Raw genomic sequence first — 26,620 nt, 5'->3', positions numbered from 1 at the left:
AAATTAATTAATAAATACGTGTTTGTTAAGCTCGATTACTATTGGCTGCTCTTCATGCTGCCACTTATTTAAATAGTTTAATATTTTATCAATATTTTTCAGTAAAAAAATTGGAAGCAAGAAATGAGTGTTCAAATCAATAAATTTTATTGATATAATATTCTTTTTTGCAAAATTCAGAGTCTAATTACTTATGTAGCTATCAAATAGTTTAAATACTCTCCTTTTATGATGTCCCTTTTCTCTTTCTGGTTTTTGTATATCCATTTTTCTTTACCAAATTTCTTTAACTTTCATCTTCTTCCTGAGGAAGAAAACCAAAAGAACTTTTTATCGCTCATCCAAAGAAAAAGAAGAAGAAAAAACTCAGAGATTATTCTAACTCAAATATTATTTTTCTTCCTTCCATATCATCTTTTCCTTCATTTTTATTGAAATAAAGTAAGTTTCTAATGATATATTCAACTCTTCACTGTAACAATTAAAACACAAAAAGCTAAATAAGAATTCAAGTTATCAAAATTTTGTTCTTGAGAATCAATTTTGTCACCTAAAAGCGACGAGTATGCATATATTAGGAGCACCCAAACTAATAAATTCGATTAAAAAAGTTCAAAATCCCCAAATGAAAGAACATGAAAATCTATAGTCTAGTTTAACAAAGAATACATTTACTGCAAGAAGACGCAAATAGACTTTAAAGGGAAAAAGTGATGGAAATAAAACACAATTGCAACATACTTATACGATTTTGAAAATCTTTAAAAAAGAAAAGAAAAAAGAGGTGTTTTATTAATTTTTCTTTGTTTTTACAGAAAAGGATTGCTAGAAAAAGAAAAGCACATTGGATTTTTCCCTTCTTTATAAAATAGAGAAAGGACAGAAAATAGAAAAAAAAAAAAAAAGGAAAAAATGAAGTTAATTTAGGACCTCTTTTTCTTTAGTGTAATAGTAGATATTAAAGAAGAAAGAGAAAAGAGGGTAAAGAAAAAAGAATAGAAAGGAAAAGAAAAAGAAAAAGAAAGTACCAAAAATAAAGAAAAAGAGTATTAAAATAATTTTACTGTTTTTCTTTTGAGATCCAAATAATTTTACTGTTTAAAATATATAACATAAATAACTATATTAGTGAAACTAAAGGAATATAATATTAAACAAAATTTATCAGTTTAAATATTTAATTAAATAAAAAATATAAAATTATAAGAATCCAAAACATTAACCACCACTAATCTATATATATATTAATTTCTGAGACCTAAAAATATTTTATTTTGACATGTGTACTATTTTTTATATATAAAATTCAAAATTATCTGTAATTTTGTGAATTTTCTATTAATTTATTGATTAATAAGTTGTTTTACTAATTAAATATTAATTCTAATCCTAAGAAATAATATATTACTAATAAATTAGTTTTCTAATTAAATAATGATTATTCTAAAAAAATAACATATTGATTATATTTTAATATTATATTATTTAATAAATTAATTTTTTAATTAGATAATAATTGTTATTATAAAAATAATATTTTAAATTATATTCACTGATAAATTAATTTTTAATTATATAATAATTTTAAATTTTAAAAAATAGTAATATCAATTACATTGATAATATTAATTTATATAATATTAGAGTTAATAAATGAAATATTTTAAAAATAATTTATTGACAGTATTAATTTAAAGATAATATTAATAAATAAATATTTTATTAATGTAATAATATAAATAAAATTTTAAAAATATTATTTTAAAAATATTTAGTTGGTATTATTTTTAAAATTATTATAACTTAATATTAAATATTAAAAAATTAATTAGATTATATCTATAAATTTAATTTTATAATTAAAATAATAATAACAATTGTGCAACCGCACGGGATAAACGACTAGTACAATTAAGTGTCGTGTTCTAAAAATATTTAGTGCAAATTCCATAATGAATGAGTTATTGGGTAATATGATAAAACATATTAGATTTATATTTTGTAATGTTTAAATATTCTTACTTTAACATTATATAAAAAAATTTGGAACATGCTACTCCTGGTCTTTAAACCTCAAACTATTAAATTGATACATATAATAATAATTTAATGAAATGTATAACTTGAAATATGCCATATGAAATGAGAAAAGCTTATTTATTAATTATAATATTACTTTTATTTATATAAACTAATATTAGTATTTTAGTTAATATTTTTTCAGGATCAAGAATTACTATTTAATTAAAAAGAAATTTATTAGTTAATATATTATTTTTAGGATAGGAATTATTTAGTTAGAAAATAGTATGTTAACTTTTAGTTCAGATAGAAAATAATTTAAATAATATAAAAATTACAAATCAGCATAATATTTATGTCAAACATATTAGAACCTTTTTCTATATGTAAAATTTTTTATATTATAGTATATATGTATATGTATCGGTCGATTATCTGTATGTTAATTGTTACTATTATTTTATTATAAATATTTTCAACTCATTAAATTAAAATGTTCTTTTCACTGTTAATTGAAAAAATTATAATGAAATAGGTTTTTTTTTTTAACACCCTTTACCATTAGGAACAACGTACACTAGCAGCGTAACTAGATTAAGTTTTCCATGCACAGCAGACGTGAGATCTCTCTTGCATTCCGCAATCATCTTACAGTGTTTCGTACAAAGACACTTGAAAAATCAGTGTGTACTACTGGTAATATACTTTCAGTCTCGTTACATCTCCTTCAAAGGTAAAGTATATATTCATTAGAAAAAGAAAAGAAAGAGAGAAAAGGAGAGAGATAGAATTAGGTTTAAGGGAATCCAAAACCCAAAAGAGAGAGAAAACTAAAATAATAAAGATAAAAGATGGGTCTATACTGATGTCAAACCAGGTAGTAGATCTTTATAGTCACACATATGAAGAGCTACAGTCTCACTAGGCAGCCAAATTCCAAACAACTAGAAAGAATGTTGTTTTCTTTTATAGAGAACCCCAAGAAGTAGCATTACGTATGATATGACATGACGTTGAAAAAATAAGAAAGAAACAAGGGTATTATCATCACTTTGCTGGGAATGTCTCAAATTCCACTGCCTATCTTTAACTTTGATTACGCTATAATTCTACTAGAGGCAATCTTCTAATCAAATGCTGTATTAAATCATAAATTCACCAGCATCATCGGCAGGTTATGATTTTTAGTCCTTCACTGCTCAAGTTATGAGTTTTCAAATAAATAAATAAATAAAAACATATTTTTTAATCACAAAACTCTAAATTAAAAAGGATTAGACACAGTAAGTTTTTCACAATAAAAATTACTGTAATAAAAAGTTATATCACGGATGTTTCTATATTATGAAAATGACAAATCAAATATGTTTTTTATTATGAAATAACAAATCAATTATAAATTTATACATAGTAGCAAATAAAAAATACACCACAATTTGTAAAAACTAAAGATGACCATCATCTATATATATCATTTGAAAATTAAGCAAAAATGCCTAAGGTTGCCATCAGTTTATATGTGGTGTGTTTTAATCAAACTAACCCTGAAAAGGCATCCTAAGTCCATAAGAATGGTTTCTAGAGATCACATATCCTAAGATTTGAGTTGAGTAGGACCCAAAAAGAGTGATTACTACCTAATTAACAACAAATAATCTCAAAAAGAAAACAAAAAAAAAGAGATAATCACTCCAGACTGATATACTAATTCATTCCGAGTGAGTTTCTCAGTCACCAGTCAAAAAGGTTGTCATCTTCCTAGGCCTAAAAAGACATGCATATAAAGCGCACCAGATAATTTGAACAAACAAACAACAAAGTAGAATTCTTCTGCAATGCCACAAAAAGGAGTGTTTGAATGAATAAATGAGAGGAATATATATAGTTACTTAAGACACACCCTATTCCCTAACTCCATTCCTCTTTCTCTCTCACCAATAAACAATTACAACTTTGTTTTTAAATAATTAATGAGCAAAGTTGTATAACTGTAACAAAAGCAATGCCTAAATTGTTACTTGCTAAATATAAATTGGGTCTATCTCCATCTCTCTCCCCACAACAAGTATATTAAAGTGAAAGATAGGGATATCTTTTCTCTTCTTTCACCATCAACTCCTTTAATTTTTCCTTTCTTTTTTTCTGTGGAAACATATTGCATAAGTATGTTAGAGAATAGAAAGAATACAAGCTCTTACTCTGGTTTCTATTTCTCTTTTGCTTAAAGAAAAGCAATGTCTAATCTCTTTCTCTCTATCATATCATAAAGCACTAATAAAAGTAAAAAATGGCATTATCTACTCAAAAGGGCCGCTCGTTTTATGCTTTTAGGCTTCAAAATAAGCATCTCTGGTCTATTATACGTGGCCATGTGGGTGAAAGCAATATCTAAGAATAGTTTCTTTAACAATTAATATAGTTTTTTTTAGTTTTATAGTTTTGGCTGGGCGGCAGACTTTAAAGGTTTTCTCATGGAGAAAAAGTTGCTCTAATTTTGACATGACAGCCTTGTTAATTAAAAGGTGATGGAATTACGTACCACACACACTCCTTTTCCAAAAAGTTTGCATTATTTTTATCTCTATAATCTTCTACCTTTTTTGCTATTATGTCTTTTTATATACCTTAAAGAAAACTATAATTAATAGAATTGATATTAGCTTAATGAGGAATAGATACTCAGTTTCCTGCTGTTAATGGCCGTATTCTGATATCAGTTTACTAGCAATTGTTCGAATTTTGCTGAGGGTCTCGTTTTAATATGGACCAACAAACTGAATTTGTGGGTGAAAGTGAACCATAAATACTACCCCAAATTGAAAGAAATTAAGCATCTGGCAACGAAACTCAATGCTTCTATGTAGTTGCTCAGATATCATATGGGTTTTGGTTGACGGAAAAATTCCCTCAAACTAATACTCTTGCATAAAAGCTGCAACTCGTTCAGAAAAAACCACACAAAAAACATTGTCACATCGCTCCACTTGCAGCAACAAGAAGAATAACCAAAACAAGATTTTTAAAGCCAACAATTTAACCTCTCAAACAAATGATCTCCACCAACACCAATAGTTTACAGAGTAATACCCGTCGCCGGAACCTCAAAAATACAAACTTCCCGACCCGACCCGACCCAACATCTTCAAGTCGAAATGAACACCGCATGGCACCTCAAACCGTTGGAAAATTTCAGTAACCATATTACGGAGATTGTCCACTAAAGAATTGCCACGTGGGATGTGTTATTTTAAATCGGTAACCAGTAAATTCTATACGCAGTACGCGTCATCCTGCAATAATTTAACAAACATGTACAGTCCACAGATGAAATCACGATGGGTCTATAAATTTCAATTATTTAGCCACATCAGATTTGTCAACCTGAAATTTCTAGTATGTAGTTGTAACTTTTTTATCCTGCTTTCAATAAAGCAATCAACCACTGCCACTGGGATATGTCCAACAAGAAGCTAAGACTTATTTCCTCCAGTTTCATGTCCTTCCAATTAATCAATGCCTATCCATATGGAAAAGATGCTAAAGTCATATCACATCTGTAGTAGCACCTTTCATTTGCCAAATAGAGGAAACTATGTCTTTCTTGCTCGCCAGAAGTATCTGTGATTTCACCTAAATGCATATATACTCATACAACACCATACTATGTCAATGCAAGAGAAGAAACAGGCATGATCACTTATATACAAATGTAGATGGGAAAAGAAATGCAGGACCCTTATTTCAGGAGAAATTGTAACCTAAAGAAATAAATAATAAAGAGAAACCACTTCACTTGTTTTTAGCTGGTCTTCAGATAGAAATTAAACATTGAAGCTTCGGTCTACCACATACATAAACCTTTCAGATGCAGAAAGTGGGATTTTGTTTATACTTGTATCTATTGTACGTACAACATAATAACATGCGGTTATGTATTATTCATTCCAAAAGTAATACACAAGGATTAAATCCGTAAAGGAGTTGACATCTCAGTGTTTTTATCACTTAACTTACTATGCAGAGCTATGCTATCTATGTTACACCAACAGAATTTTCAAAGGGACAGAAAGAAATAGAACATACAGAGAGAAAGAGAGCAGAGAAATAGATTGTTGACCTACCTATAAACCTCTAACATTAGAGCCTTCCTGATCTTGACCATGAGATTTGTCTCCAAGTAGTAGGGCAAGTGAGCTCTTCACAGAAGATCTCTGCTTATTAGTTTCCCCGAGAATGGCCAATCGAGCAGCCTCGCAAGTTTTGGCATTTGAGAAGCCAAGTGTCCATCTCCCATCTGCAGCATGATTGAATCCTTTTGGGCTGTCGCTTCTAGTTCTACTTGCATATAATTTTGGGTCAAACTCTCTTATTCTGAGATGCAACCATGTGGTATGATCCTCGTCTATCTTTGGCTGTTGCAATTGAAATTGAAAATATTAAGACTAGCATCTTTTGCAATGTTCTTCAATATTTATGAGAAAGCAAGGCAACAAGATTCACTTCTTCAGTCCTATTACTTTTTGCTAAAGATTCCCACTATGAAAATATGAGATTGTCCTAAATCAATGGGACATTATCAGACACAACAGCAGATTCAACAATGTGAGCTCAGACATTGAAACAGAGAGAACCAACCCCAAGAACTGGGGGTCATTAAATCTGAAAAACAATCAGGCGAAGGAGAGTATGTAGATTGATGAATGACTGCATTCAACATCACCACTATGAATGGAAAATAAATACTTACAAAACGTTACACCATTTTCCTCCAAGGGAGGAAAAGAAAGCTAAGAGATATAAAAATGCTCTAAATTGAACCCAACTTCAGGGGAGCGAATCACCTATATTTTAATAAATTAACCCTTTATTCAATGCCTCAAGTTGCATATTACTTGAAGCATAAAAGACATCAAGCTCATACCAACTTGCACCACACAAGCACAGCCACTCATCTTTGTGCAGCAGACTCCCCTTAAGCACCGTCTTTATCTTATTTTTATATATTTAGCCACAAGTCCATCTATTTCCTGCGTCTACTAGCAAAGTCTTTCCACGTAAATTACACTTTTAATCACATATCATTCTTGTTCTGGCATCAGTACAACTAAATGTTCCTTTAGCTAGCAGGAATGACAGCCTCCATGTCTATCGATGAATGATGCCTTTGACACGCAAGGAAGAATAATAAAAGATGTTTGTTACAAGCTTTCGCTCTTGAAATCTAATGGACAGATATCAGCAACATCAATGTCGAAATTGGCAACATATGTTTCTGTTGCAGAGAATTCCTCTATTGATCTATGGTTAAGAATTTAAGACATAAGTAACAAAAGATGTTTGTTTCAAGTTTTCAGCTTGAAATCTAATGGACAGATATCTGCATGGAATTGGCAATGCATGGTTCTTGTACAAAGAATTCTTCTATTAATCTTATGGTTAAGAAAATGAAATTTCTTCCAAAATTTATGGAGAACATCCAATATACTGTCCTAATCTCTGATCAGGATAAAAATCAAAACAATGAGAAAATTCTAGAATCATGTAATAGTGCCTCCGGTCAGTCCAAATATCTGATCAGGATGAAAATGAAAACATTGAAGAAAATCTAGAATCATGTAATAGCCCATATCTCTACTCTCATTATTATGTGCAAATTTCAAGGTGGCCCTAAAATACACCCTTTTTCACCTTCTTTCAGGATTCCATCTGGTTTTTAATATTAACGATGCAGTGGAGTCAATATTTCTTCTAGAAGTTTATAAATGCCAATGTGGGGAGACAATAGTTAACACTTCCCAGTAAGTACGAGACACTTTCATAAAGCCTTCCATGAGAGGAAAGAAATTTCTTTCGGCTGTGGATCTTTCCTGATTCTGTTTTTGTAGGTACATTGGCATCACTGTCCCGAAGACTCTTTTCTCCCATCCTCCCTGAACTTGCATTATCCTATTTATCCTAGATTCTGCAATGATACTCTCTCACAAATAGCATCTAAATTAGTAGAATGATTTATATATAATAAAAAGAATATAGAGTATTTTTTATTTGCTTTTATAAAATATTTTTATAAATAAAACTATATCAATTGTTAAGACACGTAATTAGTTATGGAATATTAAATTAATTATTAGATTTATCACAACAATTTATTAAAATAATTGTTATTAAATCAACTAAATAAAAATAATAATTAAACAGTAATTAATAGGATTTATTCTATTTGATAGGCCTTCTTCCTATACCTATGAAATCCATTAAACTCAGAAATATTACTTTGGATGAATCTTTGATTGTTTCGCTCCTGCATTTTGCAAAAGTAAGTAGGGTGCAGAAATTCTTTATCACCAAGTGATTTCATTCTCAATGATGAAGCTTATCCATTGGCCAATCTGTATGGTTATCTAGATGTAGACATAACCATCATTTAAATAGGCTGTATTGAGAACCTCACACCTTCTCAGTCTCCGGCTATGGTTCACGAATCCTTTGTACCTTATTTAGCTTTTATAACTGTTCTTTTACGTTTTTATATAAAGATAAACTTTTCGAGCATTTACATCTTCTTTATCCCTAAAGTGCCGTTTGAATTCTGGAATAATTTTTTGTCCACACATTCAGGTGCATTTAGATAGCCTAACTATCATTCTCCTTCCTATAGTTCTATAGATGGTTAAACTTTTTGCCACTGCCATTGCTGAAATTTAATTCTACAATCATAAAACTATATTTGATTCTCCTAATAGCCTAAAGGTTTTTTAACGTAAAATTACATGGTGCCTTTCTAACATCCTGCCAGTGCAATGCTAAAAGGGCGCAAGCACTTCAGCCATATAATTTGTGATCAAGCAAGCATCCATTGAAGCCAACAAGAAACGCCAACCATGGTTGGCTCTTTCTCTGTTTGGCAAAAATAAGATAAGGTAAGATAAGATTTTCTAGAGTTTTTTAATTTTACTAGGGTTTTAAAAACCTTCAGAGACCCTACTTCCAATTGCTACTCCCTTCCCAAACAAGCGTGGAGTTACCAAACCTCATAAAACCCTCAAAAATCAGGGAAAACCTCCATCCAGACATATAACCAGTTACCTAGACAATTCATTAATTGTCTAGTCAGACTTAAAACAAGACATCCTTTAAGACGGACTCGAGATTAGCGTCAAAGTTTTTCCCAGCAGCAGTATGAATAAGGAAGTCTAGACTTACACTTAAACCCGCCAATGGGGCAATGGCAATAACAACTCCCCGTTGACTACGGAAGGGATGTTTCTCCACAAGAAACAATTTCCCAGATGTTCCTCTTGCCACGGGTATCATGTAAATATCCCTGATTCCAGCATTTGAAAAGGCAATCCTGCAAGGAATCCCAGATCCTGCAAATGTTTTGAAAATCAAAGAATGAAGACTTGTAAGTGGAGCATAAGCTTGACAGAGAGCTGACAGTCATGACACCCAACCTAAGGAAATCTCTGATCCAAAGCTTGTAGATGCAGGATCTGAAGCATGGATTCTTCCAGAATCACCTGAAGGAGTGCTCAGAGGAGCAAGTAAAGATTTTTCAAGCACCTCTTCTTTGCAAATCAAAGCCTTCAGCTGAAAATGGACAATGAAAACCTACACAGATAATAGCTATGAGTTATTCTATATCTCAGAACCTTGTATAATGAAAATGATATAAAGAAGTAGTGACGAAAAGATGCTGACAAGGATCTTTTCACGCTGTCAATTGAGAAAAAACCTCAAAACAAAAGATTCTACCAAAATAGAAACAGACATTTGCTGTAGAGAGAAATTTAACTCATGAAGTGCATAGACAAATGCATGTGCACACCAAAATTAATAATACTAGTTTGGTGAATCAAGAGATGAAGCAAAGTGACAACTAGCAGAACACATGGCCAGGAGCAATTAAATGTGAACTTCAAAATACCCTATTAAACTAATAAGATCTTGCAATGACATCCAATTGAATACATGATACAAACCTTCACTGTGTCAACCATTCTCTGCCAAGAAGCATAAGTTGAAACATTGCCTGCAAATTATACATAATGTTACACTCTCCCAGAAAAATGGAAAGGTGCAAGGCACTAATTTCTAGAGCATAAGAGCTCCAATTATACTAGAAATAGAAAATCAGCATGAAAAAGCACCATACCATCAGTCTTCTGCAAGCAGGCAGTAAGCTCTAGTAGGAAAAGCGGATCTATGGTTTGAGATGGCTTCTCAAGAGCTGTGCATGATGTCATAATAGATGAAATGAGCCCCAGAAAAAATGCTCCACATTGATGTCAAGAATCATTTCCATTTCATCTTTCAGTTTCTATTTTTGGTGGCTATACAGCTCTCTATTCGTTTCTCAAGAATACAAAAGAACACCACATCCAAAGAAAAATCCCATAACTTAGGGCACTCAGCTCTAGGCATCGAAGATACCTGTTTTACAGCTCGCCCATTCATTTCTCAGAGTGTCCAGAACGTAATCAAACCAGCACCCATCAAGTTCTTTCCGCAAGCGTTCACGGGACTGCTCATACGAAGTCTGTCAATAAGAACTAGAAAATATAAACCTTTAGCAAAGTTCAAGACATAGTTGTTAAGTAAAATAAGCAAAATAGCAAGGCACATAGTCAAGTTTTTATGTTTCTTTAAATACAAGAACAAATCCCGGACTGAAGCAAAGGCAATGCAATTTTAATTCTAGTTCTATGTGGAAATTTGTAACTTGAAATATTTCTGTAAGAAAATTGAAAGAAATTAGGAAATACATTAAAAGAATAATACTCAAAAGATCATCTCTCAACTTCCTATGCCAAATATGAAATCTAGAATAACTTGCTAAAATCTTCCAAAGAGGAAAATAATAGATGAACTTGCTAAAAAAATGAATGAAATTAAAAGAAAAATAAGTTGAAAAAGAATACTCGAAAGACCATCTCTCAATTCCCCATGGCAAAGTTAAAATCTAAAGGAAATAACTTGTTAAAGAAAAACCCAGGCAGAAAGCTGACAAATATAGCATGCTTAAACAGAAACAAATCAAAGATGACAAATAGGTAGCAAACTTGTCCAAGGTGCCACCATCAGAGGAAAGTAAATTATTGTATTAAGTAGCAATCTACTATTTGACATAGCAGAAGTAGCAAAATGATGCAAACGAGAAAAATAAAATTCAAAGAATCAAGAGGTTTAGAATTTTGGTCTAATTTTTACAATTTCAATACCTAAAGGGTATTTCTTTTATTTCTGCTTCGCTGGAACAGTATTTAGAATTTATTTAGTAGTCTTTACTTTAATTTAAGTCTGATTTAGGAGTTTTAGTTGGTTTAATATTTGCTAGTTAGTATTGGTTTGGAATTTCTTAGTTTAGGATTCCTAACCCAAGTAGTGTTACGATTAGTTTACCAAACCTTCTAAGTTTTGACTCTTAGAAGTTTTCTTATATTTCCTTTCCTATTTCCTATTTCATGTCAAATCAGACCTGGAATTCATTTTAAAAAATCTTTATTTTTCTGCAAAAATCAACATAGAACAGGTTATCTAAATCTGTCCTACATCACAAAAATACCACTGCAACACTAAAGACGCCTATATTGACAAAAGATATACAGTAATCAGTTGAATCCTTACATTAAACAACTGCGAAGTATGATCATCAAGCCTCTTTCCTTGTAAAACCAGTAGCTTCTGCAAGAACCACCCTGTATGCCATGGTATTTGTTTAGAGATTGATGGCTCACTAGCTAAAACCTTCAATAACGCATTTAATATCTGTAAAAGATAATTAAGAAGTTCATCATGATAATGAAAGCTAAACAGAACCAAGATGGACAAGGTCAAGGTCAACGATCAGGTGAAACTAGAGATAGTTTAATGCATCTTTGTCGAGAACATGAATAGTATTGGACCACATGCTGTTATTTATAGACATCAAGAAAAGTTCGTGGAAAGAAAAGTGTTTACCTGTGGCATAAACTTTACAAAAATATTTCTATCTTCTGGCTCTAAATCTGAGATGTTATGATCCTGGAGATGAATACATCAATAGTTTTACGCTCAAAACCAAGCAAAATGTACAGGAAATTACAGAGACCATGGTATCAAAACATAAATAGTTATTGCTATTAAGCGAGTCTGGTAAAACATTCATGTGATCAAGCACATTCAATTTGGAGATTCTGTGGTCTGAACCAAAATCAGCCACAGATACTAACATGAACCCGTCCTCCTAAGGAGGCCTACTCCTGGAATAGCAAGGATCAAGCTTACAGCAATTGCAAATATGTATTTGCAAATAAGCATTAAATAGGAAAGAAGAAAGACCACAGTGAAACCTAATCGGGAGATCAAAATGTATGTATTTCGCCTAGTACTAGAAAGAAACATTCAGATTAAATATCTCCGGACTCGTAATAAGTATAAAAGTAACATTCATGCATGTGATCAAATCAATGGGTCAAAAGTATAAAAGTAATTAACAGTTCAACAATGCATCTGATCTGGCACTTAAAAGAGCATGCTTTTGAAATTAAGCTTGGTCAGCAAGTGTTCGCCTATTAGCATAAGAGGTCAAGGACTCAAATGCTGAGGTCCCATTTCCCTCTTCCTTGAATCAAGTTGGAAAAGGAAATTAACTGAAACTATAATTGCTTCTTCAAGGCTGGTATAGAGTGAGCTAGTAAGTTCCATTAGAAGTTATTACTAGATTGAATGTAGATCTGCTGATGAAAGTAAGTTCTAATCCAAAACATATGGAATCTGAAATTTACCATCCGATGCTGTATTGTACTTGGTCCAATCATAGAAGCCAGTAAATGCTCAATATCTGTGCCCAAACAAAGGGGAGAAAGAAAGACAGGAAAATTTAAAAAATATAAAAAATTAACTCAATGAGAAAACTTGGTTTAGAGTATCTAAATCTGTAATGTAAAAACCAGTAAACAACTAATACCTTTACTTTCTGCTAAAGTAAGCAATAAGAATAGGGATGCTAGCAAGAGAGTGTGATTGTCAGAAAAAATAAATGCCAGTATACCGCTCCTGCACCGCCAAACAATTTTACTTTGAGGACCAATATAAACATAATTCACACGGTTCCTTTTATAATAAAGGAAAAGATTAGCCTGAACTGCACTACTGGATATCAAACAAGACACAGCATATATTATCTGCTTGGGGGCCATATCAAGAAACATATGCAGCATAAACACTACCCAGATTTTTCTTTAGTGAATGAATAAACAGAAGTCAACATAAATAAATCCTAAGGCCCTATGAGTCAAAAGATCCGCAAAAAATGTGCTGCCTATGATTCTTCCACTGTCCGGACCAAGGTAAAAAGTAGAGCTTGTACAGAAAATGTGGTTCATACTAGGTCACTTGCTTCAAAAGTTTACAGGCTCTATAAAAGTGTCGTGGTGCTCCACAATATTAATATACCATCACAAGATCAGACACCTATTATGTTACTGTTCAAATCTCCTCAATTTAAGCCATATACAACAAACTGCCTGGTGCAATTCCACCTATAAAAGGGCATACCAAGCACACCCTTCCATCTGCAATTTTGCAGAGAGGCTAATTCCACGACTAAGACCTAAGGACCTTCTAGGCAAAAAGAAGCAACCTGACCATTGCACAAAGGCTTGCCTCACTATATACGGTGCCATTACACCTATCATAAGCAGAAAAGAATGATAAAGTCTAACAAGTAGAATTAGTATCTAGGTACGGCAACCTGCATATGCATAGAACTCTATTTGAGAGTTCCGACTCACAAGATAGACTAGAGGCTCCCCAGATCATGGTCTCTGAGACATTTATATAAATCAATGTTGTCTCACATTTTATTTCAGAAGCTTCCTAGAATTTACAATTCTGCGCCTACTCATTATTAAATTCCCAGTTCTCGTCTACTGCAAATATTACACCATGAAATTTCTTTCTTTCACCAATAATATTATGCATGCACCACATGGCTGCATACAAAATCATCTGATATGTTTGATCTATCAACAAGGACCAAAAGTTCAGCTAATTTCCAGTATATTCTAGTTTTTACAAAGGATTCACCTAGGAGTCAAGAATACAGATAGTTCAGCCACTGCATCTATAGTTAATATAAGAAGTAGAGGATGCCTTTTTCCTCAAGATGTATTCTCATTTACATCCTGAAACAAGCACCTTTATAAGAAATAAAATCCACAAACCTTTTTTGACATACATTATCATCCACAATGTAGTTTACAGAATGAGAACTGGATGACATAAGCTTGCAGAGAAGATCTCCGTTGATGTTTTCTGCCCCTTCAAACTCAGAACCAGAACCCACCAATTTTTCCACATCATTCCAATGGTTCGAAAATGAATTATCAGTACTTAATTCACTAGCATCCCTCATACTTAACATAAATGGGTATAGAATAATTTCAGCCACACAGTTAATAATCTTTTTTCCACCAACAATTTGAAGAAGACGACAAAGTATATACAGAGAAGTAATGGCGGATAGATCTGAGCCCTGAAAGAAATGAAAAAATGTAATTTATTGTCAGTTACAGGAAAATTTTCTAAATAAATGCCACTTAATATGCAAATATTGAAACTTTCTCTGCATGTCTTCCACCACAATGATTTGGAAATTTAATAATTTAATATGTAAACTGGTTCTAGCAGGCAGTAGAAGGTGAAAATGTGAAGCCAGTTTCCAGGTTCTTGAAACTTAACATCAAGCCTATGATACAATAACCCCAGGCAACTTCTCTAATCCTCATTCAGACATAATTATTGGAGATGAAGATTTAAGATCATTTGAAGAAGATGCATTCAAGGTGAATTTATTATTAGACACTTTAACCTTCCACATTTGACAAACTAGCAGACAATATTTGATGAGAGAAAAGAAATAAATCATATCAGTTAATTATGCAGACACACATACATAAAATAGATGGACAAGAATATCACAGGCAGAGTTACCCATGTACACCAGAAGTATGACTGATTCGGCAAATTCATAACCATAGGGCAAGTGACTCCATGTTTAAAGTAAAATTTACTCCATCGGACCATAAAATTAACTCAATTTAATTTTGAAGTTGAAAAGCAATTTTGAATGTGTTCGATGACAAAATGCAGCCTCCTACTATCCTACATTTATAACAAAAGCACAATAATGAAGTTGATTCAATATTAAACCATTCCCAGAAATTATCTCATGAGTTCAAAATGATATTACAAAGGACGAGCTAAGAGGGAAAATTACTTACATCATTCTGCCTTAACTGGAGAAGCGGAAGCAGTATGGGAAACACAAGCAAGTTGAGAAGATTCTGTGTAACAACTTCGCTCAAACAAGATGCACCAATACATAAAATATCCTTAAAGTAGTATAGATCATCAACAATTTTATCAGTTTGCAAAAGTAGATCTTTTCTTCTTTGGTTAATGCATGCACCTCTGCGTAAAAGTAAAGTAGTTTTGTTAAATATAGATAGTTTGCCTACCACCAACCAAGTACTAAGCATTTCTAAGAATATCAAAGAAAAATACTCTGTAGCAAGGACAATGCTGTCTAGATGAACGCATTGCTCTTTCAATTTATGGACCAAATCCGAGAAATACTTTGACGCTGGAGGAGTTGAAACAAACTGATAAACCATATCATCACTAACTGCAAGAGCAAAAGAAACTGTTACAATCTATAGATGAAACACTTCCTATTGGGTACAAACTTCAAATGATGATAAAATACCATTATATATGTTGAGAGATAAGGCACGTACAGCTGTCTGAATCATCTTTTCCCCATGCTGAGCAAATTTAAGAGCTTCACTATATAGGGGAAAAGAGACTAGAACATCCTGCAATTAGACAAAAACAATAAACAGAATTTTTTGAGGCCATTGCTAAAGTGCAAGGACATATTTTTGTGGTGATAACATGTTTCGAAAACAATACATGTGTGCATGTGTATGAACCTTGTGATTCTCTAAATCAGTTCCAAGCATGGTAATAAGGCATAAAGATAAAGGACACTTGGAACACCAGACAGCTACATTGGGCCTGTAACACAGTTCAAATAGCCAAAACTACCTCTCTGCACAATTAAAATACTAGCAAAAAATGCCTATTCTGCTTTTGTTTGCCACCTGCCTCTGGTAGCCCCCCTTCAGTGATCACGTTAATCCAAATTGAGGACTTGAAACTACTTTCATTCTCAGTTAAATTATCAAATCAACCCCACAAAGCAAGATTCTAGGTGAAGCCTTTTTTCAAAGGAAATATTGCTTTGCATGTAGAATAAAATTCAAGGGCATGGCATGTTATCAATCATAAACCAGCCATAGGTAACAACCATCTCATATAATTACAATACAGGAGGCCTGGATAATTCAAAAGTTGAAGTTGCAATTTTGTTAAACTGTTCTTATAGCTTGATTTCATTAGTGTAATTTTTCTTCTATTTTAAATGTAAAAAGACCATGATCTTTATATGGTTTCTTACTCATAAAAAAATATATGCTCAGTAATTATGACATTCCACTCTTAAACATGGCCACAGAGGCAAATGATGAATCAATATATGAAGAATGAAATCTCAGATGCATGAATTTAACTTACCCCACGAACTTTTACAAGGAGACAAAGCATATCTCTGTTTATTTTGCTGCTCACTGCTCTGATATAAGAAAGTGGAAAACAAAAACAGCATAAGTAGCAATCAGAAAGAATTCTACGCCATTTCTACTAGCAAAATTAACAGTTAAGACAAGCAATATATATGGATAATGCAATTATTGGATGTATTTTACAGTTTTAGAGAGGCAATATCACAACCTTAAGAATGATATGTAATATGGAGCTAGATCGCCCACATCAAAATTGTATTGATGTGCTATAATGCTGTTGATGTAATCATTGCTCAAACAGTAGTCTGCCATGATAGAATCATCAAACGTGTCATTGAACTTTAATTTAAGAACAAAGACTGGAGTAACCAGAAAAAGTAAAACAATTTGATAGACTAGGAGCTACACATGATGTAATAAAACAATAATTGATGCTTCATATCTTACAAATTGCATGTTCACTGTTCATGTTTTGAATCATTATACTAAGATACTGAAGTAATGGTGCCTCAATTCTAGAATTTCTGCTAATCTTTAACAGGCGAACAAACTCCGTCAAAACTTGGTATTCCATAAAACATCTGCAGATGTGAAAAAAGAGCACTTTTAATATAAACGATATACCAAAAAGCAAGCCAAACAGAAGAGGGTGTGTCATTAGCATTTCATACTCAAAAATCATTGGGTCTTGTCTATCACCATAAGTAACTATCTCTACTATAGATTGCAGAAGATCTACAACTAATTCCTGAAGAGAAAACAAGAGAAGAAAAATTCAGTTGATGATTAAAAGACAATCACAGACTACATTGAAAGTGATATGGAATAATTAAGAGACTATTCAAATTACCCTGTTATGCTTATCAACAACTTTGATCTCTCGTAGTTCGTTAATTACATGTCTGAGTCAACAAAAAGAATAGCAACGATGAGGAAAAGAGGGGTAATGAGAAGAATTTACCATATAATAATATAACTCAGCTGCTCTTCTATTATTTCCAATTATCTTATACAGCAAAACAGTTGCTAGTAAAAATACACACATAAAGGCATTGTTTGGAAATCGGAATAAATCATATCTCAAAATGCAATTGAACTGAGATCTTGTAGGATCATATAGCAACTACAAACTCTCCAAAGCATGAAAAATAACTAAATAAAATCCCAAATGCATTGAATTCCTGCAAGATTTTCTACACATTTCTGTATCTTTCTGTAGCATTTAACACCTACTTGCGTTCGTGTAGAAATAATGATAATCCAAATCATAATAAGAATAATAGATTCCAAATAAAGATATCATAAAGCCCATAATATAATGTCTTTGATACTAATAAGATATCACAAGGTCAATACCATGAGTTCAATAGCAACCAACATAATTCTAACATTGATGGATTTTTGGAATTTCTGAGTTGCAAATCAAAATCAGTTAAACCGATCACTTCACTGACTGAGTAAGAAGATCAAACAGATGGCAATCTCTAATATACTACTATAATTGAAATACATTGCTACTTTCTAGTTACTACGCTACGTTAAAAGATTCAACAAAATTCGTAATTGACATAACAACAATTCATATTCAGATCCATGAGCGTACAAAATTTGATAAAGTTTATTGACACTAAAGTAATAGAGCGCGTACTTGAAGTGCTGGAGAGAGAAGCGATCGATAGATCGCCAGAGAGAACGCCACATGATATTGATTAATTGGTTGGTTGATGGATGACAGATCCAAAGAAGCTGAACAACAACAAAAATTATAACAGATTTATGATTCAAAGTAAGATAAAATAAAATATGATATGATATAATAAGAAATATTCTTTTTTTTTTGGCGGTTGCGTTGCGTCTGATCAATGAAAGTGAGTGCGTTTTGGGAGGTGTAAGCGGTGGAAATGTTTAGGGCGATGATGTGGAGAAAGGTGGTCCGCTTGCGCGTAATGTGAGTTGCTACATTGGTTTTGGCCGTTTGGTAGTTTTGTTCTTGATGACAGGCAACAACCAACTTTCAACGTTTTCTTTTACGTCTTTGAAAATATGCGTCGCTTATGGCAAATGCCAATGTGTCGTTCACGTGACTTCCAGAAAACGCCGTCGTTTCCATTTCCACGTATGTTGAGGTGTACATGGATTAAATCAATTATATACGATATATGACTTTATTTATTAATTATAATATTTTTATTGGTTAGATTTTAATAATTTATATATCAATCAATGAAAATGTTATAATTAATAAATGAAGTTATATATCGACATGCAATTGATTTAGTTTAGGAATGATGTGACTAAGTCTCCTTAAGAATTTCTCTCGAACAGACTCAATCTACCATGGCATCTATAGACTAAATTAATTACATACTGATATATAATTTTATTTATTAATTGTAGCATTTTCATTAGTTAGATTTTAATTATAAGTTATTATTGATAATAAATATGTCAAATAGATTTTAATTATAAGTTATTATTAATAATAAATATATCTAACCAAAAAAATATTACAATTAATAAATGAAGTCACGTATCAACATATAATTAATTTAATTTATGAATAATAACGTAGTAAAATGAGTATATCTATAAATTTCTTTCGAGTAATTTATGAATAATAACGTAATAAAATGAGTATATCCAAAAATTTCTCTTAACTGGAAAGCAAACTCCGTCCAATCTTTTATTTGTTTTCTTCAAACTTAAACTCTATTGAACTCATTAACTAAAATTCTAAAACTCACTTCAACTTAATTATTACTTATATTCAAATAAAGTCTCTCTACTCTACTAGGCTCATTAACTAAAATCCTAAAACTCACTTTAACTTAATTATTACTTATATATAAATAAAGTTTTTTCTTTACTAATTTTAACAAAGCTTAAATAAATTTGATTAGGGTCGGATAAACTCTGATGTAAAATCTATTTTTATATATTTCAGAATTAAATAAATATTATTAATTTAATATATTTTACTAATCTTGATTGATATAATAAATAATAATAATCAAATTAGCACGAGATTAACTCAATTTTTCTCTTTTCACCAAAAATCCGTCTTTTGATGTGGAATGTATATAGAACCATAGCGAGCGATGACTTGAGTCTTGAGTGTGTCCTAACTGAGTTGGCCATGCCAGCATAAAAACTGAAAAAGTCACCATGACAATTAAGTAAGTAAATGATTAAAAAAAATGGAAAAAAATAAAAGAACTTTGTGTATAGAGTTTTTCTTGTCATATTTTATCTACATAAAATAGAAGTAGAGTTTAGGGGAATCTATTGTCATATTCGTCCATTTCTTTATTTCATGTTGCTTCCTCCTTCTGTTGTGGCTATTCTGTTAGTGATGGTACTGTCGTTCTCCTATATTAACACATCTTTTGTACTTATTGATTTATCTCTAAACTGGATTATGGGTGACTTGTTGGATTTTTTCCAACGGTCTCTTCTAAACTTGTCGTGGTGGTGACATGTATACCTTCGTGGGACTTTATTTTTGCGGTTCAATCTATTGGTGATCAATGATTTTGAAAAATTTACTAATATATTTTTTAAAAACATGTTATCAATTAATTTGAGACAAATTAAAGAAAAAAAACCAATTAAAACATTATCCAAATAGTTTTACAGGAGGCATTCAAGAACCATTTCTCTTAAAATTTAAACTCTCAATACAGCACTTTCAACCACCGGGCTAACACTTTTGGTGGTAGTCAAATATGAGCAGAGCATCTAAGTAGCTTGCTAGTACTATTGACTTGCCCGTACTTAGAGTGGCCACATTCAAATGATTTGGTCTGAACTTTGGGCTTCAGCTAATTTATTTAAGCCTGTCTTTCCCAATTCCATCTAATTAAGACTGACCTTGAGGTTTTCACTTAAAGCGTAGGCTGGCTCAACTTACAAGTGGGCTATACTCGAGCAACATCTTCAAATGGTTGGGCCACCAAACCAGGACAGTGTCAACTGGCCAACATAGCCGAATAAAAATCAGCTGGACTTAAATTTGAAAAGAAATAACAGATGTGAAGTTGCATTCAGGAATTATTTACAATAATGTATTTGATTTTATACAAGTGACTACACTCAAATCAAATTCTATCAAAATTGGTATAATTTCTAATGAATCATATACTATATATTATACAAGTTAATATTCAATAAATAAACTGTGTTATCAGATTAAAAAATTCAAAAAACGTTCCAATGTATGATTGCATATTTAAATATAGGCCACCACAACAGGACAATTATTTAAGGGTTGAAAAGATAATAATCTCTTGCTTCATGGGCAAGATTAATGGACGTAAAGCAAAAGGTCTTTCATAAGATTAAAAAGGAAAAAAAGAAGAAGAAGAAAGAACCAAATTCTTTAATCTTGCCTACTTTCCATCAAAGAAAAAAAAAAAAAAAAGGGAAACAAAGTCCAACCTGTAGATAATCATTTCAAATATTCAAAAACCCATTTTTTATTTACCTTTTGAGTATTACTCCTTTTAACTTCTTTTTTTATTTTCTTTCAATTGTTTTGATTTGAAATAATATTTTTTTTTTTTAAATTGTTTGATTATTCAAAATAATTGTCACAACACAGTGTTTGATCCTATTTGAAAGGTGTCTCCTATGGAAGCCAAGTCATGATAACAACATAGGAATTCTGTCTCTACTCATGAACCCGGCTGGGCTGGGTTCCCAAAAAGCAAGAGCGAAAGATAAAGTGCCATTTTTGCTTGTTTTTATACTGATCAGTCTCAAGAATTAGTACAATCATGTAATCGTGCAGTTCAGGTTGTGCTGTCAGATATCATACACACCAAACGTCTAACAGCACGAAATCATCCACCCCTAATGCTGCACAATAACAATTTACTTTATTCAAAATTCTAATTTCTTATATTTCTTTCGAAACATGATTACAATTAAACATCCAACAGTCATGGGTTTTTCTTTCTTTCTTCTTTTTGGCCACCAATCATGGATTGTTTATTTAATACTGATATTTGTAAGAATTAAATAAAAATTAATCTCAAATTTAATTTTCCGGTTATCAGTCTATAATGAATTAAAGAATATAATCATTTCCTATTATATAGTTGATGGTTTTTTAAACTTCTAACAAGTTGTTTTGAAAATAACATATTTCTAATTCAAATCTTACAAACAATTCATTTTACTTGCTAATGATTTCTTTTTCTTAATGTGATTTATAACAAATCTATAACTTATTCAAAATTGGTTTAGGATTAAAGAGATGAAGAAAAATAGAAAAGAAAATGAGTGAGAATGAAGAAAGTGATGAGGGTAACAATATATTGACTCCAGAAAACGATAAAATGATAACTTTGTGTACCTTTGAGAATATATTGTGAATTATGTTAAGAATTGCGGTGACAATTTATAATCTTTACAAGAAAAATCAATATGAAATAATTGATTTATCACTATCTTTGTTAGAATCACCTTTATTTCCTTACTATATCCAGTCCACATCATTCATAAAACAAATGATTTAGCATGCTTCGATTAGGTACCTGACATATGAAATAAGAGCACTAATTTGATAAAAATGAAAAGATACAAGAAAGAGCCAACTAACCCACCAAAATCCTAACAGAACCCATATAGGAAAAATGAAAAAATAAAAATAAAAATAAAAGTTGAATGCAAGCGATTAATTATTTTTTAGCCCAATAATGGATAGTGATGAGAGATTCCAAATTGCAATCAACCAATTTCATACCCATGTGCTTTAGTGCCCTTTTTCTTTCTTTTGTTCCTATTCACTTACCACATGGCAATTCTTGTTCACTCATCCCATGATGATATCCTTTACACACAACACTCTCAATATTAGTTGGTCTCACTGAATAATTTGACATTTAATTAAGATTTCGATTCACATGTAACTAAAATATTTTTTTTAATTACATTTATTTACTTGTGAAAATATGTTTTCCTACTTATTTAAAAACTAATTAGACTGAGCCAAGAATTTATTTTTTTTAATTAATTTCTTTGTTTTAAGCTCTTTCATGAGTAGGCTTTGACTGTGTGATGTTCCCGGAAGGTCTCTAAAACTTCCATTGCTTCTTTCCCCTTTTCTCTTTTGTGTGTTGCTTATTGGTGAAGAAAAGGACCCTCCACCGATATGCACTTAAAAAGAAAAGTATTTAACCCAAAAAACAAACTATCCAATTGTATGTTTATAGGAGCCGTGAGTGAAGGTATGGCAAGTTACGAAAATGACACTTTTCAAAAATATACTTAACATCAACAACAACACAACAACGATAAAAAAAATATATATATATTATATCTTTTTCAAAATTACTGTTTTCTTTTAATTTAAAAAATAAAAAAAAATTATATTTTCTACATTTTAACACGGTAAAAATAAATAAATAAATAAACCATAAATTTGATTATTTTTTAAAAAAATTATTTTTAAAATCAAAACGGATTAAATGAAAAAGAAACTATGATATGTAATTAAAAGATTTCAAATGGAAAAGTGTAAGTCAAATTTTAAAAATTTTAGAAGTTGGTGGCGGGTAAAGGAGAAGATGAGCCATTTACCATAACGCCATGGACTCCTGCCAAACAACGGTAGTAACCTAATAGAGTCAACGTCGAGAGATCAACTGGACAAAACAATCAAAACGTAAAAACAAAGCTATCTCTCCAAACGGCATAAGCATGTGTCCTAGCTCGTGACTCCTGGGGAATCCCTCCAAAAAGTGAATTTCTTCGGTTAAATGATGACGTATGCCAATCAGTAATAACTAATTACTAAAACTGTAACGCTTAATGAGTTTCGTATTGTGTGCCTTTTACCATATCAATACTTAAATTTAAAAACAAAAAAGGAAGGAAACAAAAACAGTTAAGACGAAAAAGGCTATTAGATGCCAAGGAAATTTGGTTGAAAAGATTTTTGCATTATCTATTTTAGATTTCTATTAATTTTTTGAAATATGATAAGAGATTTTAAATTATTAACAAATTTATTAGTATAAATATTTTTTATTGATTTATTTTAAGTTATTAATATTTATATAAGTTTTCATTTATAAAGATTAAATTTATGAGAATTCATTTAGATTCATCTAAGAAAATTTAGATTATATTAGATATTTGAATTAAAAATTATAGTTATAAATTAAATAATAATAATAGCCATGCAGTATAAATAAATAATTATTACTATAAAGCTAATTAACTATTAATCTATTATTTCAGTTGATAACATTTCAAATTTAAGTATATATAACATTTTATTTTTTGATTTAATCAAAGACCGACTCATAAACTGTAATTTAAATATATATTACTTATTTGTGGATAATTGAATAGATTAATGCAGAATATATAATTTCATCTTTATGCTTTACTAATATAATTTTATACACTCTTTGATTATTATTTGAATGTATAACACTTCTTTTCTTTTATTTTCTATTATTTTCACATTTCAAAATTTGTTTTAAGTTTTATATATATATATTATATTTTAATTTATTTATATAATAAATTTTTTATAAAAGTAAATAAAAATATATGTTTTGATCACTTTCACTTAGGCTTGAACCAAGTTAATAGAGGACCCTGTCGGGCTCCTCTCTCAAAAATAGAAAACTGTACATAAAAATTTCTTTCATATGGCTCCTGCATATCCATACAAAACCCGATTAGGCGGATCAAGGTCTTACGAGGTACACACTACTCGGGGTATCCTCTCAAAGGGAAAAAGATGAGTCTGTCAGATTCGGTTCTTCTTTATTAGATTGGACGGGTTCGACCAGAAATGCTATGGTTACTTACAAAACTACCCCTCTTTCCGAAAACTTTAAAAGTAAAAATTGAGAAACAATAGAAATTAAGAAATCGCAGATTAAATTGATAAAATTTAAAAATGAAGTTATGTGTTAAAGCAATAGTTAAATATCAAATTTGAACCAGCGCCTCCGCACATGATCATACGGGAAGCACTGGTAAATTCCTTAAAAATTACCCAATGTGACACGACTTCTCTTACCAAAGCAATAATATTAACAATTCTAACTCAAGTTGAATGTACAGAAAGATTGCTGAAATTCTTGGCTTCTTTTCTTTTTTTTAATATTTATTCTTTTATATACGTTGAATGGGTGGTCCTAATTGGTGCCCTATCTCTCCACATATGAAGATATACATATGATGGTCCTCATTGTTTTTGTTTCCTATAGTATTAGAAGTAACTTGTTGTGGAATTTACCTTGAAAATTTAAGGAATTTACTACTAGCATATGATCAATAATATATACGATCAACTTTAAAATATTTTTTACCTTCTTAATTTATATACAACAACATTCTGATCAATAATATAAGATTTTTCTTAAAAAAACATATGCTACTAGCATTATATCACATCTTACTATTAAATTAATAATAATATAATTATTTTATACGATGTTACATATATAATATCATAGTGTAATACACGTTAAATAGTTAAAAAAAATATTTTTAAAATATCTATAAATCTGTCAAAATTGAATTAGTACTAACAGGACAATTAAAGAAACGTCAAAGATAGCCTCCCAAACGGTTCTACTTTTACAAATACATCCGGGCCTTGAATGCATTGAACAATTTAATGTAGAAAATTAAAACCCCAACTATTACAATTGTGGAAAAAATTTCCTAATAGCAAAAGCTGCAATTTATTTTGTAGCAATTCCCCACATAATTCTGAGTGTATATGTACTTGTGTGAGTGCAAGCATAGTACATGTTGTCACCTTCAATTGGACCTACACTTCATTCAATTAAATATAAAATTCAATGTGCAAGGGTTAATCATATCCACTATTTTATTAATTATTTAATAATATAAGATAAATTTATTTAACGAATAAAAGTTATATATGCATTACTATTATCACGTATTATCGAACAAACTGTATTATCAAAATAGATTTTTATTTTTATTTTTTGAGGAAATTTATCTAAATAAACTTGTATTAGTCAAGATTGACCATAGCGCTTTTCTTTCAATGATTTTGGTCATAATCTACCATATCTTTTCTTTTTCTTCTTTTTTTTTTTTCAAGAAAAACAAAAAGACAGTGATGAAGAAAGGGAGAAATTGCAAACCAACGGCTAAAAGAACAAAAAAAAGTCATCATACTGCCCCATGTATACTTTTATTTTCACAAAATAATTATTTCAAAAAGTTCTATAAGTTAACTATCTTTGCCTAAAATCTATAATTATTTTCGCTTTTCAACTTTTCAAATAATGATTGTAGCAAAAAAGAAAAAAAGAAAAACTATATCTTGACACCTTTTAATAATTTTAGCAATATTTTGAACCTTTTCTCCTTTTTTTTTTTTCTTTTTCTTCAACTTACTCGTGACGGACCGTAATATGTTGGCCGTTTTTCTTAAGGTAAACTTTTGCCTATATTGTATTTACATTAATTATATATACTATAATAGGTAAGTAACATATATCTATTTTTATATTTTAATATTAAATAATTGATAAGAAATTTTTTTTGCTATATTCAAAAATTTAAAATTAATAAATAATCTGTTACTTATTTATAAATTTGATATATAAATAAAATATAAAAGAAAAAAGAATTTTTTTAAAATGAAATTGAATAGATAACAATACTAAATCCTTGAAGGGAAAGGAGAAGGAATTCTAAATAATGGACTCCAAGAGAACCCAACAATAGTAATTCTATTCTTATTTTCACTCATAAGAATTAGGGAAATCTGGAAATTAAATCTCTCTATTTATCATTTATTAATATGAATAATCGCTAATCACTTCTATTATGATGAATTGGGAAGCCTTGCTGCATTTTATGGCCTTTAAAGAGAGAATAAGAAACAAATACTTGCCATACTTTACCCATACTTCTATTTAAAAATAAAGTAAATTCTTATTTAAAATAGTAAAAAAAGAAAGCTG

At 30.7% G+C, this 26,620-nt stretch overlaps 1 protein-coding gene across 4 annotated transcripts; it reads right to left on the bottom strand.

Annotated features, from left to right (window-relative positions):
• Positions 1-4,902: 4,902 nt before the first annotated feature.
• On the bottom strand, positions 4,903-18,668 carry LOC8273280 (protein TRANSPARENT TESTA 9). Of its 4 annotated transcripts, none has more exons than XR_007217700.1 (22): positions 18,298-18,668; positions 17,500-17,551; positions 17,321-17,397; positions 17,097-17,230; positions 16,858-16,954; positions 16,642-16,699; positions 15,773-15,881; positions 15,571-15,691; positions 15,288-15,477; positions 14,229-14,539; positions 12,971-13,059; positions 12,789-12,844; positions 11,983-12,045; positions 11,650-11,790; positions 10,456-10,561; positions 10,178-10,252; positions 10,005-10,054; positions 9,477-9,633; positions 9,226-9,392; positions 6,144-6,434; positions 5,404-5,652; positions 4,903-5,312 (listed from the first exon to the last, which is right to left on the bottom strand). XR_007217700.1 is itself a non-coding variant. In XM_048380261.1 (21 exons), the coding sequence occupies exons 1-20, from the start codon at positions 18,348-18,350 to the stop codon at positions 6,144-6,146; spliced, it is 2,397 nt and encodes a 798-aa protein (XP_048236218.1). In that variant the 5' UTR covers positions 18,351-18,668; the 3' UTR covers positions 4,903-5,312. The 4 variants fall into 4 exon arrangements, 2 of the variants coding, with proteins under 2 accessions (XP_048236218.1, XP_048236219.1); XR_007217699.1 differs by having other exon boundaries at positions 5,404-5,539; XM_048380261.1 differs by lacking the exon at positions 5,404-5,652.
• Between the last annotated feature and the right edge of the window lie 7,952 nt (positions 18,669-26,620).

This window comes from Ricinus communis, chromosome 10 (genome assembly GCF_019578655.1).
Source record: "Ricinus communis isolate WT05 ecotype wild-type chromosome 10, ASM1957865v1, whole genome shotgun sequence".
NCBI lineage: Eukaryota > Viridiplantae > Streptophyta > Magnoliopsida > Malpighiales > Euphorbiaceae > Ricinus > Ricinus communis.
Note: the sequence above shows the minus strand (reverse complement) of the source record. Positions and strands in the feature narration are given on the sequence as shown.